General features: G+C 33.6%; 1 protein-coding gene across 1 annotated transcript in view; it reads right to left on the bottom strand.

The window, feature by feature from the left end:
- Positions 1-17,827, bottom strand: part of SNTG1 (syntrophin gamma 1) — a 383,856-nt gene that overhangs the window by 36,779 nt on the left and 329,250 nt on the right. The window contains exon 16 of the mRNA XM_059392846.1: positions 2,735-2,845. Coding sequence (XP_059248829.1) covers positions 2,735-2,845 — 111 coding nt within the window. The remainder of the gene's footprint in view (positions 1-2,734; positions 2,846-17,827) is intronic.

Genomic DNA, 17,827 nt, shown 5'->3' with positions numbered 1-17,827 from the left:
TTCCTTGAAGAGGAGCAATTTGTAATTTGGTGATAGATTGCTCTAGGTAGTACAGATAGAAAATGGTAAAAAGGAGATTTTGAACTCAAGGCTACTTGATTCTAATTTTCTTTCCACTGTATCATGTTGCCTATTCCCTTAATTTAAAAAAAATATATTCTAACAGAGGAAATGTTGAATCCTCAAATGACATCAATTTCAATCATAAGTCACCTTATGATACATAAGTCCAATAAGTCCAATAATGTGACACATGCCAGCATTCTCCTTGATGTTCTCCTGTGATGGTACTTTTTATTATTATTAACAAGTTACAATTATAAATAACAGTTGTGGTAGTTTTAATATTTTTTTAATTTTTTAAATGATTTATTTATTTATTTATTTGACAGAGATCACAAGTAGGCAGAGAGGCAGGCAGAGAAAGAGGAGGAAGCAGGCTCCCTGCTGAGCAGAGACCCCCGATGTGGGGCTCGATTCCAGGACCCTGGGATCATGACATGAGCTGAAGGCAGAGGCTTTAACCCACTGAGCAACCCAGGTGCCCCTAGTTTTAAATCTTAAACAATTTTTATGTCAGGAGAGGTGATACATACCAGTAAGGCCAAACAATCCTATAGAGCCATTTAGTTGGTCTCATCTGTGTTAGTCTCCATATTTAACTTGGTATTTTCAATGTTACCCTTAGAGGTATTATTATCCTTCTTTCTATAGAAGGAGGTGGTGTCTTTAAAGAAGTTATAGTTATATAATTTATATATTTTATATGTGTATATACACACACACACATATATACACACACACGTTATTACACACACACACACACACACACACACATACACACACACACATACCCATTAGGGTTATATAATTCACCAGTGTTCATATTTTGTTATTTTTGTCTGTCTTTTTCCTATCCAATAATTATGATCTAAAATTTTAAGAAAGCCATTCAATGAATTTTCTGAAACTAGCTCTTAATGAATGAATTTATTAAATATTGCCTAAACACTATAAGAAGAATGAGTAATATTTAGAAACTGTGGGGTAATAAACTTAAGTAAGTATAATTAGCTGTATAAACAACATATGCTACATAGAACTAAAGTACAAACATTATAGTTAGTCATTGCTTTGATTTTCTCTTTTTGTTTCAACTGATTTTGTTGTCAACTATGATTTATTAGCACTTAAGAAAACGAGAAGAGAAGTGATATATCAAATGTTATACTGCTATCAATAGCTAGTGGCTGAGTTTCCATATTAGCCAGAATATAGAACTGAAAATATTAACATCATTCACCATTATTAGAATATGGTGATGTATTTTTTATGGTAATACTAAGAATTGATTTAAAGAGCAGTGTGAGCGTCTGGCACAAAGGAAATGATTGACCAATCCTAGTTGGAGGGGAAAAGAGGAGGAGCTGTAGCAAGAGATGGGAAGAAAGCAGCTCCATAGATACACCTGTATTTAGGGAAGAGGCAATGATGGAAACGTAGAATTGAAAATTATGCTGTAATTTTAAATAAAGGGAGTGGTAAAATTTTGATGGTATTTGCCTAAACTGACAGGAGACAAATATAAGGCAAGTCCATGTGTAACACCAATGCTTTAGAGAAATGTAGCAGGAAAAGAGCCAGCAGAAAGGGGCTGTATCCACAGTTTCTGCTTTAAATAACCTACAGACTCGGCAGAGTGGTTAGACAACACCAAAGATAAATATAAGACAGAGTTAGAGTATCCACAGAGAAATTCAAACAAAAAACCATGGAGAAAAGTTAAGGGACAAGAATGAGCAGATATATAAGGTAAGAAAGAAGTTATTGTTAAAATAAGAATGAGAGGACCTGATGTGGATATAGAGCAGTGTTACAGGAGATGTGCACTAAGATGTCAGAGAGGGTCGTTCTTTGGAGGTTTTGACTGTCAGACTGACCTCACCTGAATTTAATAGGTGCAGGAATGTAACAAAATTATGCTAATTTTAATCTATAGTTGAAAAATTATATATGGGTTTTCATTTCCATAGCATTAGTTTTTCACTTTAGTGTTTGTTATTCTTTCCTCTACATTGGAATAATGCATTTATAATTTGTTCTACCCCAAACATTATTATTGTGAATTTTCTGGTAGAGCAATTGAAATAATTTAAATTCTGAATATATTCAAATATACGTATTAATAAAAATAAATGTAGTGAATCTTTCTGATGAGTTTAAAACATAGTTAATATATTTAAAAATACTGAAAATTTGCATCACAAAGCAAGAAATCATTCACTTATTCATTTTATTAACACATAATAACATGAGGAAAATGTGAATTAATTTTAAAAACTACTTTTCTTCAGGTATTTGTATTCATATTCAAAGAGGGAATAGATAATAGATAATCAGAATTTTTATTTAAATTATTTAAAATGTGAAACTACAAAGAAAGTGACTATTTTGATTCCTAGAATGTTACTTTAGTGTGACACAAATGCAGTTTGTAAGAAATTAAGAAAATGCAGTTAGCTCTAACTTATTTTGAGTTATGCCTTTCAGTGAAATTTTACCACTAAAATCTCAAAGTGATTTTATTCTTTTGGCCATGAGGGATGTCCCAAAATAAATAGATAATGTGGGTCTTTGCTCTTTTGGTTCTCCTAAATATTCTCCCTTGGCATCCTAATGGCATTAATATAGTCAGCTTATATGATGATGGTTTATATGATGAATTTGTATTTACCTTTGCTTCAATCTGCTTAGTATCTGGATTCTGAAACAAAAATTTGATTTTGCTCTTGCCATCATCTGAAGAACCTTTAAGCTGAGAAAATTTATATCTCCAAAGTATAGCCTAAAGGAGGAAAAAAAGAGAAACATATACAAGTCAGCACAATTAATATCTACATTCAAACCAAGAAATAGTTCTCTCTTAAGTGGTAAAGTTAATCATATTAAATTAATTCTGTAGCATAGGATTAAAAAGTAAATTAAAATACATTTATCAAAGGCCATAACTTACTATTCAATATATCTTTTAGTTTCCATAAATAACTTTAGTACCCATGAAATAATTATTTCAAAAAATATGTGCAAATAAATCAATTTGAGTATCCTGCTTTATCATGAAATAAAAACAAGCTCAATTAAAAGATATGTTTATGCTACTGAAAGAGCAATAATATTTGTTATTTGTTTCTTTTTTCTATTAATAGAAGTGGTAAGGTGATTTTTGAATTGATAATTCTATAGATACTCTGTAGTACTTTCTCTTAAAGCTTAAACTAATAATCTGTAGCTTTGTCAAGATAAAAGATCAGCCTTAGCAAATAATTACAACAAAAATTTATATGACTCACAAGACTACTAAAATAAGCATTTTAGAGAACTAACCCATCAATCTATAATATTCCAGTCAATAGAATTATTTGACTAAAAGCCATCTTCCAATATCACAGAAACAAATTTAGATAGTATGAAATCTATGTAAGAACCAAACGTTAGTTACCATATGACCATGAACTTACTGTTTGAGTATATAGTGACATGGAATCCCAAAGACAAGCGCAAAGATTTTTTGCAAGTGAGAAGTGTGCATTTTTTTTGTTGGAGAGAAAAAATAGGACCTGGTATAGAGAATTCTTATCACACAATTTATTCTATTTTAATATCTCACATAATATGGTACATTGTCACAATTAATGAAACAATATTGGCACATTATTATTAACTAGTGTCCATCATTTATGCAGTTTTTCTTAGTTTCAACTTAATGACTTTTATCTAAGACTCCACCTAGGACACCACATTATGTTTACTCATTTTGTTTTCAGCTCTACTTGTCTGTGACAGTTTCTCAGATCCTTGTCAGACTGTCCTTGACAATTTGAGGAGTACTGCTTCTGGCTCAAGATTTTGTAGAATACCCTCTACTGGAATTTATCTGATATATTTCTTATAACTAGGTGGGCCAAAGATTTTTAGAAATGAGATAAGACCCTGTTATTTTTGACAATAATCTCAGTGTGTATTTCTGAGAGGTTTCCACTTAAAATATGTTATTAGAGTGGAGTGTGTTGTATGTGTTTATTAAATTTCATCAGGTGACCTTAACATGATTCAACAATTCATTGAAATATAAAGCTATTTTGGAAAAATGGCTTTATATATGAATTATATTTCTTATTATTCTATTACTAAAGTATTTAATAATATTTCTGCATGTTTTCAACCTTTTAAAATTTGTTACTACTTATTTTACATTCTCATATATGGTCTATTCTGGAGCGTGTTCCATGTGCACTTGAAAAAAATCTATATTCTGTTCCAGTTGAGTGGAGTATTCTGTGTATGTCTGTGAGATATAGTTAGTTACATTTTTGTTCAGGTTCTGTATTTCTTTATTGGTCTTCTGTCTGGTTGTTCATTCCATTATTGAAGGTGGAGTATCAAAACTTCCAACTATTATTATAGAGTTGTCTATGTCTCCTTGCATGTCCAGAGTTTAGCAAAGCCGCTGTTTTGCTGCCTCAGCATCCATTCAGTTTGACCAAGTGGCCTGTAGGACCTTAAACCCACATTAGCCTCCCTGTGCAAGTGCACGCCCTAGACAGGAGTCACAGAGTCACAAACATATAAGTTCCTGATATGACTCCCCAACAGCCCTTCTGATCAATAGAATCCCTTGTCTCCCAGGGTCTGTATGCTTTATGTACAACTTAGATAAGCCCCCCATGCAGCCTACTAAAATCTTGCTCTTTGGGTATGAATTGACCAGTCCAGCTTAGCTCAATATCCCCAAGCATTCTACCCATAGACCCTTAAAAAGGCGTGCACCCCAGGTCCTGTCTCACTGCCTGTACTGCTCACTGCTTTAACCACCCATGTGGCTCCTCAAGGCATGCCATGCCCTTCCTCCAGGACCCGCTAGTAATAAACTCCTCTATTTCAGTTTTGTCTTATGGTCTGTTGCAGAACTGTGGCTCACCATCTGGCACCCTGTGCTTTCCTTAGCAAATGTTAATTTAACTATGACTTTGTTAAAAATATTTTGGGGCCCTGAAGTTTGCTGCCTATGTTTATAATTGTTAAAATTTTTTTTAATTAATCCTTTTATCAATATATAATACTCTTCTTTGTCTCCTATAACAATAACATAAAATCTTTTTTTAAAGACTTATTTGTTTGAGAGAGACAGAGACAAAGAGACAGAGTGAGTAGGGGGAGATGCGGAGGGAGAGAAGCAGACCTCCGTGAGATTGGAGCCTGATGTTGGGCTCCGTCTCAGGACCCTAACTAAGATCATGACCCCGACATCATGACCTGAGCCAAAATCAAGAGTCAGACTCAACTGACTGAAACACCCAGGTGCCCTGACAAAATCTATTCTTAAACTGGTTTCGCCACTGGCTCTCTTCTAGTTACTATTTGCATGGATTACTTTCTTACATTGTTTTTATTTAACCCACTTGAGTCTTTAGATCTAAAGTTAGCCTCTTGCAGACAGCATGTTGTTACATCATGTTTTTTAAATCTATTCTGTAATGAAGAGAAAATGACAGTTACTGCTGAATGATAACAGAGTTTCTGCCTGGGATGATGACAAGTTTCAGAAACAGTGTGAATCAATTAATGCCACCAAATTGTACACTTAAAAATGGCTAAAATGAGAAAATTTATATTATTTTTAACACAATAGAAATAAAACTTAAAAAAAATCATTCTGGAAACAATATATCTCCAAAATCTACTCAAAGCAAATGCTAATTAAAAAGCTCACACTTTAAAAGGTATAATGAAATTGCAAAATCACAAATTCCTTAAAAATAAGGATGAGAAACTTATCAATAATAAGGATACATAATGAATTTATACAGAATCTTGCTGAGTCTTTATCTACTTATTCACCAAACATTTTTGAATGAGTACTATAGTAATCACTTTGATAGATTTAGATAAAAAAGACATTGTCACCATCCTAAAGACATTAATATCTGAACAAGTAAATGCTCTTGTCTTAATTTTTACTATAAGAGTATACAACTTATAAAGAAGCAATATCCGATATTATAAATTGTCTTAAATGTCTCTTTGGTTCTACTATTGTACAGAATCCTCTAAAAATAAAATCACATGGGACAATTAACTTTCTGGGGAAAAAAATGTAAGTTAAACATTGAACTCACAACTTCCTCTAAATAAAATTCCTTATGTTTTAAAAAGTGAAATAATTTTAAATGAGCCAAATTGTAGGAAAACTACATAATGTAAGTGAATATTGAATAACTTTGAAAAGAGGGAGTTCTAGATACAGGAGTAACAAAAAATAATATACTCATATGTATAAGTAATGTGTATTTACCAAAATGAAATGCAATAAACTTAGTGGCATATAGGATATATGGTATAGTATAAAGAAAATTCTAAACATATAATAAAAAGGCACATAATAATATGGAAAAGCCATTAAAATGGCAAAACATTACTTGTTTTTAATAAATATAAGAGCATGTTCAATTTCACTAGAGTGTAATAATATTAAAATGACTTAGCTTTGCCAAACATTTAGTAAAGAGCACTGAAAATTTAGTAACTAAAGCTAGCAAGGTTATGTTGTAACAAATATTTGCATAAAATTGCTAGCAAAAATGTGAATTCTTTAGGATAATAATTTCAATATATTTTAAGCCTTAAAACATTCATATTATTTGATCCAGAACTCCCATTTCTAAAAATTAACTAAGGAATAGGATATATGAAAAATAAAAGAAAATGTTAAATATATTATTAATAAATATCAAAAATGGAAATTGTGAACATTTTGCTTAAAATACTGTTCACCAGAATTATATATTTACATAGAAAAATACAAACATTATAATGGTGAGGAAGAACACGAAGACATGAAATTAGATGAGATTAACCATGTTAAAACTAAGGAGCTTGTAAAAGGCAGGAGAGAAAATGTCTGCTAAATATAGCAATTTATGTAGCTCAGGTACTGACATTAACTTATATATAGTTTTGCATAAGAAATTTTATTTTTATCTTGCTAAGCTAAAAAATTAAGGTTTTTACATTCTCAAATTATAATTAAAATTTTAAAATATTTCATATGTAATTATTACAATGTAAAACATAAATTTACTATTTCAACTAGATGGGGTTTCAAGGGGTAAAACAGACTTTAAAAGCTCATTATTTTAAATAAAGAACAACAAACTTACTCTGGCTAAAGAAGGCATATTATAGACATATGAAGGACATTTGGAAACTTTTGGGAATATGCAGAGTGACTACTTGGCTGTAATTGGGAAATTCCAAAGAAAAATAACATAGTTGATGAGTCTAATAATGATTGACTGAAAGATTTGTCAGTTAAGAAGCAATGACACAAAATTAATATCATAATAACTTTGGTGACAGAGGACAGCTAGATTTATCATGGTAATCACTCACTAATGTATATGAATGTTGAATCACTATGTTGTACACCTAAAAGTAATATAATATTGTATGCCAACTCCACCTCAACAACAACAAAAAAGGTAAATCAGTAGCAAAACAAAGCATGCACTTAACACACTTATCATGGTACCTGGAAAATAGTATTCAATATATGTTTGCAAGTATTAAAACAAACAAAAGTTAACACAATATACTAGGAAGAGTTAGAACAGGCTTGATAAGCTATGTGAATTGGTAATTCTCACAGAAATTCATTAAGGCCAATTTGGAGGATTCTGAATCTGAACATGTTACCAGTAAAAATTTCACAGGTCTAAAAAAGAACTTAGTTTAAGAACTCTTCAGCAATCCTATTTCTTATGACAATATTTTGTTTTTAAGACTCTGATAAACATGGCAACTATGTTAAGAATATTAATGATGAAAAAGGTGAGTAGACACCACTATATTTTATAACATGCGGTTTATATATTGCTATGATGAATACAATGGTAGGTTCCTAGGAGCCAGCTGTAGATGGGATGGTGTTGCTGAGATGTGTATGGAGAGCGGGATTGTCTGTGGTTATTTAACAGATTTCGATGTTCTTAGGAATAAGGTGCTAGTGAAGAGTGACAGAAGCAGGTGTTCTTTGCCTCAAGAGCTTTCCAATCAGGATAGAAAATATGCCAAGATATAGTAATAAGTTCTCTATAAAATGCATGCAGAATTCTATTGGAAAAGTGAGCTTGCGTTATGTCACACTAAAACTTAAAAAATATATGAAATTTTTGTTTCCATTTTTTTATTCTGTTATACACACACACATCTATGTCACATATATATGCACACACATACACACACACACACATATGCATGCATACTACACACAATGGTATAATCAATAGTTGCCAACATGGAATGAGATGAGGAGGATCTTATGGATCAGAAACTCCTCTCCCTGATCACCTCTTTTTGGTGCCCTCTTCCCCATATACTGATCTAATTTCCATTACCAGTAAGAGAGCAAGATCTTTTCCCCAATTATAATGCATTTATCTCAGGAAAGGTAGTGCATTTTTTGGGGCAATGTACTGAAATAAAAATAAATCCTGATCTTAGAGCCATAAGTATTGAAATGTAACCCAAACTTAAGCCACATGATCTTGGGTAAGATTCTTAATTAATTAGAGACTAGTACATTCTTTGTAAATTAAAACTAGTAATACTTGACTATCCTAATTTAAAGTATTACTGTGAAAATGATACTAATGAAAATTGCTTATAAATAGTAAGTTTTTTTTCCCTATTAGTTAAATTTTATAGAGTTTTTTTCCAGTAGAACAGTAGAATATGGCAAATTCTGAGATAAGAAGGCCCCTGAACACAAGTGGCAATAATAGAGATGATTTGGGGAGAATATGGAAGTAGAGGGGACAACTTTCCAAAGACAAAGACTGCCTTCTGGACCTGTCTGTAGTCTTCTATGGGAGGTGGGGAGGGGGACAAACAAAACCAAAAACAACCCTTATATTTAGTTTTAAAATTAAAAATTTACTTGATCTTACACATAAGTCATAAAATACATCATATTTGAGAAAACATGTCCCAGTAAATGTCATAACAATTTCTCATTGCTATGAGTGCTATATTGCACAGACTCCTGGTTCTAGGTTATACCATGTCTGGAAAACCTCCTCCCTCTCCATCTGCTCCTATGACTTCTTTTCTATGACTCACTTTTAAATGACTTCTTTGTGTTTCTTCCCCTTTTTTTTTTTTCCTGCAAGAGTTTTAGCATGTTTTGCTCCTATATTCGGAGCAAAAGGGTAGTAAGTAGTAGAAGAATAGCATAGAATTAGGAGGGGCAGGGAGAATTTTTGACTGAGTGCTTAAACCCTTTCAGAGACAAAATTATTCATTAATTTATTCATTTATATAAAACCTTTTAAATGGAAGTATTTTTTTCATGCTGCCTAATTCTTCCATCCAACCCTGCCCCTCAGTATGTGATACAGCCCTCTCCACAGATCCACACTCAACAACAACAACAAAAACAAGCTTATCTTTTACACCACCCTCCATCCCAGAGTCCTGTTATATTGAAATACTGGCTGATATGGGAATGTCACACCAGAATATTTTCCTGGTCAGCACAAAGGGAACATGGAGGGTCCTTGCTGATAAAGTTAAGTGCAATTGGACAAGAAGTGCTAAAGTCAGCTGTTTCTTCAGGTGTTATGAGGTAAGGAGAGACATATTCATTATTTCCATATCCATGAGCCAGTTGGTGGACCAGAATGCATGTGACAACTTGTCTCCTGGTTTCAAAGAAGAATAGCAAATTTGTCAGAGAGGTCAGTGGGAAACAGGAAATTGTAGATTTCCTATACATAAAAGATGCACAGGAAAAAGAGGATAAGTGGGAATTCTGTGGGGTTTCTAGATAGCAATCTGAATTATATTGTATGATAGAAATTGTATTGTATGATAGAAATTCTTCCCTCAACTCATTTCATAGTTGGTCCCTTTTTATTATCTATTTCTCACTAGAAATATCAATGCCTCAAAGAGCCCTTTCCCTTCAAACTATTAAAAGGCCTTTTTGAGGCAATCTGTTTGTCAATACCTTGTTCATTTCCTTCCCAGACAAAACTTCAGTCTGTGATCATCCTGTTTTCTCTTCACTGTAAAGAAAACTTCAAATCTACAAGCAGTTGGTCTGATTAGCTCATCAGTGCATCCCTTACCCTTAATAGAGTAGCTGGCATATAACTGACACAATGAACCTAACTTTTGTTAAATACATGCGTCAAGAGAGAACACATATTAAAGAAGAAAAATCTTCCTTCTCTTTCCTTTTATTTTGTGGTTGTCATGTTATTGGAAAGGTGGGGGAAATAATGCTGAAATGAGAACTTCATTAAAAAAAATCTGTGAAATACTCATGGATTGGAATAACAAATATTGTGAAAATGTCTATGCTACCTAAAGCAATCTATACATTTAATGCAATCCCTATCAAAATAACATCAATTTTTTTTGAAGGAATGGAACAAAAAATCCTAAAATTTATATGGAACCAGAAAAGATCCCAAAGAGCCAGAGGAATGTTGAAAAAGAAAGCCAAAGTTGGTGGCTTCACAATTCCAGACTTCAAGCTCTATTATAAAGCTGTCATCATCAAGACAGCATGGTACTGGCACAAAAACAGACACATAGATCAATGGAACAGAATAGAGAGCCCGGAAATAGACCCTCAACTCTATGGTCAACTAATTTTTCACAAAGCAGGAAAGAATGTCCAATGGAAAAAAGAGAGTCTCTTCAATAAATGGTGTTGGGAAAATTGGGACAGCCACATGCTAAAGAATGAAACTGGACCATCTTCTTACACCACACACAAAAATAGACTCAAAAGGGATGAAAGACCTCAATGTGAGACAGAAATCCATCAAAATCCTTGAGGAGAACACAGGCAGCAACCTCTTCAACCTTAGCTGCAGCAACTTCTTCCTGGAAACATTGCCAAAGGCAAGGGAAGCAAGGGCAAAAATGAACTATTGGGACTTCATTAAGATTAAAAACTTTTGCACAGCAAAGGAAACAGTCAACAAAACCAAAAGACAACTGACAGAATGGGAGAAGATATTCACAAATGACATATCAGATAAAGGGCTAGTATCCAAAATCTATAAAGAGCTTAACACACTCAACACCCAAAGAACAAAGAATCTAGTCAAGAAATGGGCAGAGGACATGAATAGATGTTTCTGCAAAAAAGACATCCAGATGGCCAACAGACACATGAAACTGTGCTCAACATAACTTGGCATCAGGGAAATACGATTCAAAACTACAATGAGATACCACCTCACACCAGTCAGAATGGTTAAAATGAATAAGTCAGGAAACAACAGATGTTGGAGAGGATGTGAAGAAAGGAGAACCCTCCCACAGTGTTGGTGGGAATACAAGCTGGTGCAGCCACTCTAGAAACAGTATGGAGTTTCCTCAAAAACTCGAAAATAAAGCTACATTATGACCCAGCAATTGCACTACTGGGTATTTACCCTAAAGATACAAATGTAGGGATCCAAAGAGGTATGTGCACCTGAATGTTTATAGCAGCAATGTCCACAATAGCCAAGCTATGGAAAGAACCTAGATGTCCATCAACAGATGAATGGATAAAGAAGAAGTGGTATATATACACAATGGAATACTATGCAGCCATCAAAAGAAATGAAATCTTGCCACTTGCAAGGACATGGAAACTAGAGGGTATTATGCTGAGCAAAATAAGTCAATCAGAGAAAGACAATTATATGATCTCTCTGATATGAGGAATTTGAGAGGCAGGGAAGAAGGTTAGGAGGGTAGGGAAGGAAAAAATGAAACAAGATGGGATCAGGAGGGAGACAAACCATAAGAGACTCCTAATCTCACAAAACAAACTGAGGGTTGCTGGGGGGAGGGGGTAGGGAGAGGGTGGTTGGGTTATGGACATTGGGGAGGGTATGTGCTATGGTGAGTGCTGTGAAATGTGTAAGTCTGATGATTCATAGACCTGTCCTCCTGGGGCAAATAATACATTATATGTTAATAAAAATAATTAATAATAAAAAAACCTGTGAAATATCCAACTTTTGAGCAGGCAACACTCTAACAATCAACAGACAACAATATCTTTGGATGTGGCAAATCCATAATCTCTGTCTTCTCTAGATAAATTTAATGAAATGGCCATGTTTGGGGCTAGAAGTATTGGAAAATTCTTGCCACCAGTAGTAAGCTTAATTTGCTGAACTTGATGGAGATCAAATACAAAATGACTAAGAAAAAAACAAAACAACAACAACAAAAAAAAAAAAACAAAACTACCAGTAATATGTAAAGACATTTCTGAACATTTTTAAAATGTGAAATTTGATCCCAAAGATTTCATTATAAATAATCAAAGGCTAGATTTTTCACTTGCCCAAGTCTTTCCATGGAGGACTGCTTCTACTTGTTCCTGGAGAAAAAGGAGGTTGAACATGGTCAAATACAGTTGGTGTGTGAGGTTCATTAGCACAATAATGTCTGAGGATATTTTCAGAAATGAAACTCATTTAACTTAGTTTAACCAGGTAATTTTTTCCATGGAATACATTTCAAAAAACAATAAAAATTGCACTATAAAATAAAATATTAAATGCAACAAGCTATCTTAAATACCTTGTTGATTTATTAAAACATTTGCTTGTTTTTGACAATCATAAACAGCTTTTTGATTATAAGGAATGACAAATATAAAACGTATGTGGCATTTTGAAGATGCCTTTAAATATTTTTAACTGCCTAAAGCTGCAAGTAAAGTCCTCTGTATCTATGAGGAAAGAACAACACAATGAATCACAGCATTTTCAATACTATAGTGATAACAGTCATTAAAAATGACAAAGACTAACAGTAAGAAAATATATAGTTGAAGCTTATAAACCAGTGTTCTCTCAATTAAAGATTATGACAAAAAGTGTGCAAAAGAATCTTTTGCCTCTGACCTACTCTTTATAATTAATACATTTTATTCAAAACAACACAGGCAAACATAAATGTTAAAAACCTCTGTTTCAATGTCATTTGGGACTTAAAACTTAAGGTCATCATTTTTAAACTAGAGTGTAATCCTTATAAAATGTGCCTACAAATGATGATTGAAGATGAAATGTTGAACTATTAACAAACAATATCTCATGCAAATAATGAGGCACATAGAATTGAGTCATTTGTTGGGTGAACACATGTACGGATTATATGTAATTTAAAAATACTTTGTTGGGGTGCTTGGGTGGCTCAGTGGGTTAAAGCCTCTGCCTTCCACTCAGGTCATGATCCCAGGGTCCTGGGATCGAGTCCCGCATCAGGCTTTCTGCTCAGTGGGGAGCCTGCTTCCTCCTCTCTGCCTGCCTCTCTGCCTACTTGTCATCTCTGTCTGTCAAATAAATAAATAAAATATTTAAAAAAAGAAAAAAAAGAAAAAGAAAAAATAAAAAAACTTTATTAGTGCCTTGGAAGCATTCTGTGTGTCTGTTGTAGTCTTTCAATTGACATGTTTTTACCATGAACACATTGTTCTATGTAGGCCCTTTCATGCCTGCAAGAGTGATGCAGGAGACCAGAGTATTTCCATTTTCCAGATAATACAATTTAAGAAAGAGTATACACATTCATAAGATCTCACAGCTAAGAAGTGGAAATCAAACCTAAGTATATCATTCTCCATGATTCATATTTCTGCTTTTATCTCAAGCTGGATCTTTGACTTGCTATAATTCTTTACCTAACTAAAAAAAATCACAGACCCATTTACTGAGCATGATCAGTTGTAAATGACATTTCATTTCAAATGCCTGACTCCTTTCTTAAAAGAGAGGAAAGACCCAGAGTCCCATTTAGTGTAAGACACTAAACCCAGGAAAGTAATTTACTGATTTTCCCAAACACAGTGTGTTCTGAGTCATTGTTTCTTTATAATACTTTTATATTTTAAGCTTTTCTTCCTCTCCCTCTACAAGTCAAAAGCTTTCCATAAACTATTTATTTATTTAAGACCCACTGCTAGAATTGGCTTAAAGCTTGGGAATATTAGTCATCTGGAGAACATTTTACATTTGTATAATCCCTCAAAAAATAGGATTCAAAACTGGATATAACCAAGTGGCCCAGGTCAGTGAATGAATTCATGTTTGTACAGCATCCAGAATGTCTTAGAAGCAGACTATTCAAAAGTGTAATTCATTAATTTCATATAAATAGAAAAAAAAGATGTGTAAATGATAATGAATAACTGGCATGCTGAACAAAAAGAGAAAAAACAATCTCAAAAGCAAACTTTTGCAGTTTTCTTCTTTCACTCTTTGCAAGGCTCAATTTTTAATGCCCCACAGAAAAATTCCTCTTGAAAAAAAAATGGAAATAACCTCTGCATAAGAAGGTAATGTAAACAGCATGTTATCTAACTTATGAAAAATAGATATAGGATATTTTACAACACAGGGGGCAAAAACACTAGGAAGAACAATCTATATGTATTACAACTTATTGCCTAGATCGTGTTAATAATTACAACAAAAAATGCTTTGAAGCCAGGATCCATTTTCACACTTCCTATAACACCACCAACACCTGGTACTTCACATTTAATTCTTGTTTGCCCAGCAATAACCACAAATGCATTCTTCTTTTACTTGCAAATTGCTGTGATGGATCTTCTAGTTAAGCAGTAAATCAAACTTTCGAGGCAGCCTTATTTCTATTTTGCATCACCCTTCACTTTGGCAAGAAGCGCAAGCATACACATCACCTCTTGCCTTCCTTCCATATGCCCTCCCACACCCTGAAATTAATTTCTCACACATTTTAGTGTTCTAGAAGTGGCTCTTTTTCCTTCTCTCTTTTTTTGTAGGTGGGCTAAGGGTCATATTTGGTGGAAAGGCAGAAGAAACTTTCTCTTTAAAACCACTTCTCTTTATACATCTTTATACTTCTCATTTGTTCTTCATTCCTGTAAAAGTTATCCTTATTAATTATATCTTTGGGCCTAATTGGCATTTTTACTTCATCTCTATACTAATTTTAAAATTTCGTTTGAACGGTGATGGTAGAGGGATAAAAAGAGCAATATCAAAAGATCACAGAATTAGATGAAAGCATATGGCTTTCACTTATTTCCTTAGGTGGTATCATATTCATCAATATATTCATTACTAGTCGCTGAGTTAATTCTGTGTCTTTGAACTGTGCTTGAGTCTGGATCAGAGATTAGAGTTAATATCTCCACCAGACTTAATTGTAGTTCATTATGATAAGTGCTATGCTGGGGTATGCCTACAATTCTCTGCTCTCAGGGAAGGGATATCTAAATTAGATGGGTATTCAGGAGGCACGTATTACATGGAGCACTGGATGCGGTGCATAAACAACCAATCTTGGAACACTGAAAAAAATAAAATTAAATTAAAACCAACCAACTAGGGGCGCCTGGGTGGCTCAGTGGGTTGAGGCCTCTGCCTTCGGCTCAGGTCATGATCCCAGTGTCCTGGGATCGAGCCCCGCATCGGGCTCTCTGCTCAGCAGGGAGCCTGCTTCCTCCTCTCTGCCTGCCTCTCTGCCCACTTGTAATCTCTGTCTGTCAAATAAATAAATAAAATCTTAAAAAAAAAAAAACCAACCAACTAACTGACTAACTAAATAAATAAATAAATTAGATGGGTGAAAGAAGGCTTTACGGATGAAGATTTGCACTCAAGGCTAAAAGTACATTGTAGGAATGTTATGCCTAAAAGTGTGGAACTTCCCTGAATCACCAAATGTCCCAGGAGATGATGCTAAACTGCAGGCAGAAATAAGAACATTAAGAGGCTTCTCTATATGATAACAAATATTGTCTTAAAGGCAGTAGGAAGCCACTCAAGTAATTTAACAAGAGAAACTGAAGACATAGCTGAATTTACATTTTAGAAGTATCATTAATCTAGTGTGAAAGATGGGCTAGAGAGGAATACAACTCTATGCCTTTATAATGCTTTGGTTTCTTGCCACAGTACCTAAGCACACCCAGTTCCAGATCTGTCTTTTTCATTAAACTGTAGACTTCTTGAAAGGAGGGATTGTGGGGCACCTGGGTGGCTCAGTAGGTTAAGCCTCTGCCTTTGGCTCAGGTCATGATCTCAGGGTCCTGGGATCAAGCCCCACATCGCATAGGGCTCTCTGCTCAGCAGGGAGCCTGCTTCCCTTCCTCTCTCTCTGCCTGCCTCTCTGCCTACTTGTGATCTCTCTCTGTCAAATAAATACATAAAATCTTTAAAAAAAAAAAAGAAAGGAGGGATTGTATTAATTTTTGTATTCCTTGTATATTAGTGGTCATGACATAGTTAATGCATGAAAGAGTGTGTTTAATAAATAAATCAAAAAGGACTTTTTGTATGGTATTGCAAAAACCCAAATGAGAACAGATTACCCAAATTAATGTGCAAACACCTTGAAGATTTATTTAGGAGGAGTTGTTGAGGAAGAGACAAGAGTATAGAGACAATTCAAAGTTCTTTTGATGACTAAGATATGCAAAGAAGTCAGACCAAAAATGGACAACAAACTCAGTGTAGGACGCACTGTGTTGAGATGTTTTTAACACGTAGTCTTAGAGATCAAGATGCATATCTGAGCTTTAGTTAACAGAACAGAAATTCATTATCATCAGGCCAGATGCCTAAATTAAAGACAGGCTGGAACATCCCAATCAAGCTCAGAGTTATCTATCAGACATATTTCTTTTAAATTAATTCCCTTCAAATGGACTCTACATATAGGGATCTATGTATAAATATTTCCATTTCATATGTAGAATATTTGAAGAAGATTATACAGAATTTCACTTTAAAAATTTATTTGGAATAATAGAACAACAACAAATAATTTTAAAAACCAGAGAAAGTGTTTTAAAACTCGGACTTTGTGAGTTATTTTGTAATAGCTTGAAGTCATCAATCTAGAAAGTTGACAGATGCAGAGTACTTATTTTAATCATATCTACATAATTTTTTTCAAAATAATAATGAAAATATATATGAGAAAGGATGTACTAACATGTTTCCAAATACTATTTGTTATTATTAACATACAGATTTCATTTTGAGAACCTTATATGTCATGTGCATAATAAGAATGGGCAAGAAAATATGGTTTAGTTGGTATAAGTTTCTCAGATTCTTAGAATTTTGCTTTTGTTTTGTTTATCATTGTCGTTGTTCTTGTTTTCTGGCAACATGACAGAATTCAGTCATACTTTTAGTTCTTACTACCAACCCACCCTACAAATGAACTCTTTTTCAGTTATTTCTTTTTAACATATGCACACATAGTTAGTTGCCTGCTCAATGGATAGTAATAGTTCTAGAAGAAAAAAAGAAAGGGGGTTCCTGAGATGCTATATCCAAGACAGTGTGTCTGTGCAATGTAATAAGCCTTTACTGTTTCATCTCCTGGTTGTCTGCAGGCTGTTCCACTGACAGAGATGAAGCATGCTATTAAAGAACTGCTAAATTAATGCCTAAGTATCTGCATATCTTTATTTTTGAGGCAGCACCATTATTTGCATTAACTAATTTGACTTCTAAAATTTAATTATGAACGTTATTGGTATAAATCAATCATTTATTCTTTTTCTCCCTGAACATAATAAAAAAATCCCAAAATTCAAAGACATTTTCATTTCTAGAAATGGATAGTTTACCTTTTTTTTTTAGTAGTATTAAGTTTTTTATCTTAATTACTATAGTTTACTTTTAACTGAGTTGTAAAAGATGTCACTTGAGAAACTATTTCATTCATTAAATTAGCAACATAA

The sequence above is a fragment of the Mustela nigripes genome, chromosome 3, assembly GCF_022355385.1.
Source record: "Mustela nigripes isolate SB6536 chromosome 3, MUSNIG.SB6536, whole genome shotgun sequence".
In the NCBI taxonomy this organism is placed as follows: Eukaryota; Metazoa; Chordata; class Mammalia; order Carnivora; family Mustelidae; genus Mustela; species Mustela nigripes.
The sequence above is the reverse complement of the archived record's forward strand: the minus strand, read 5'-3'. Positions and strand labels throughout refer to the sequence as shown.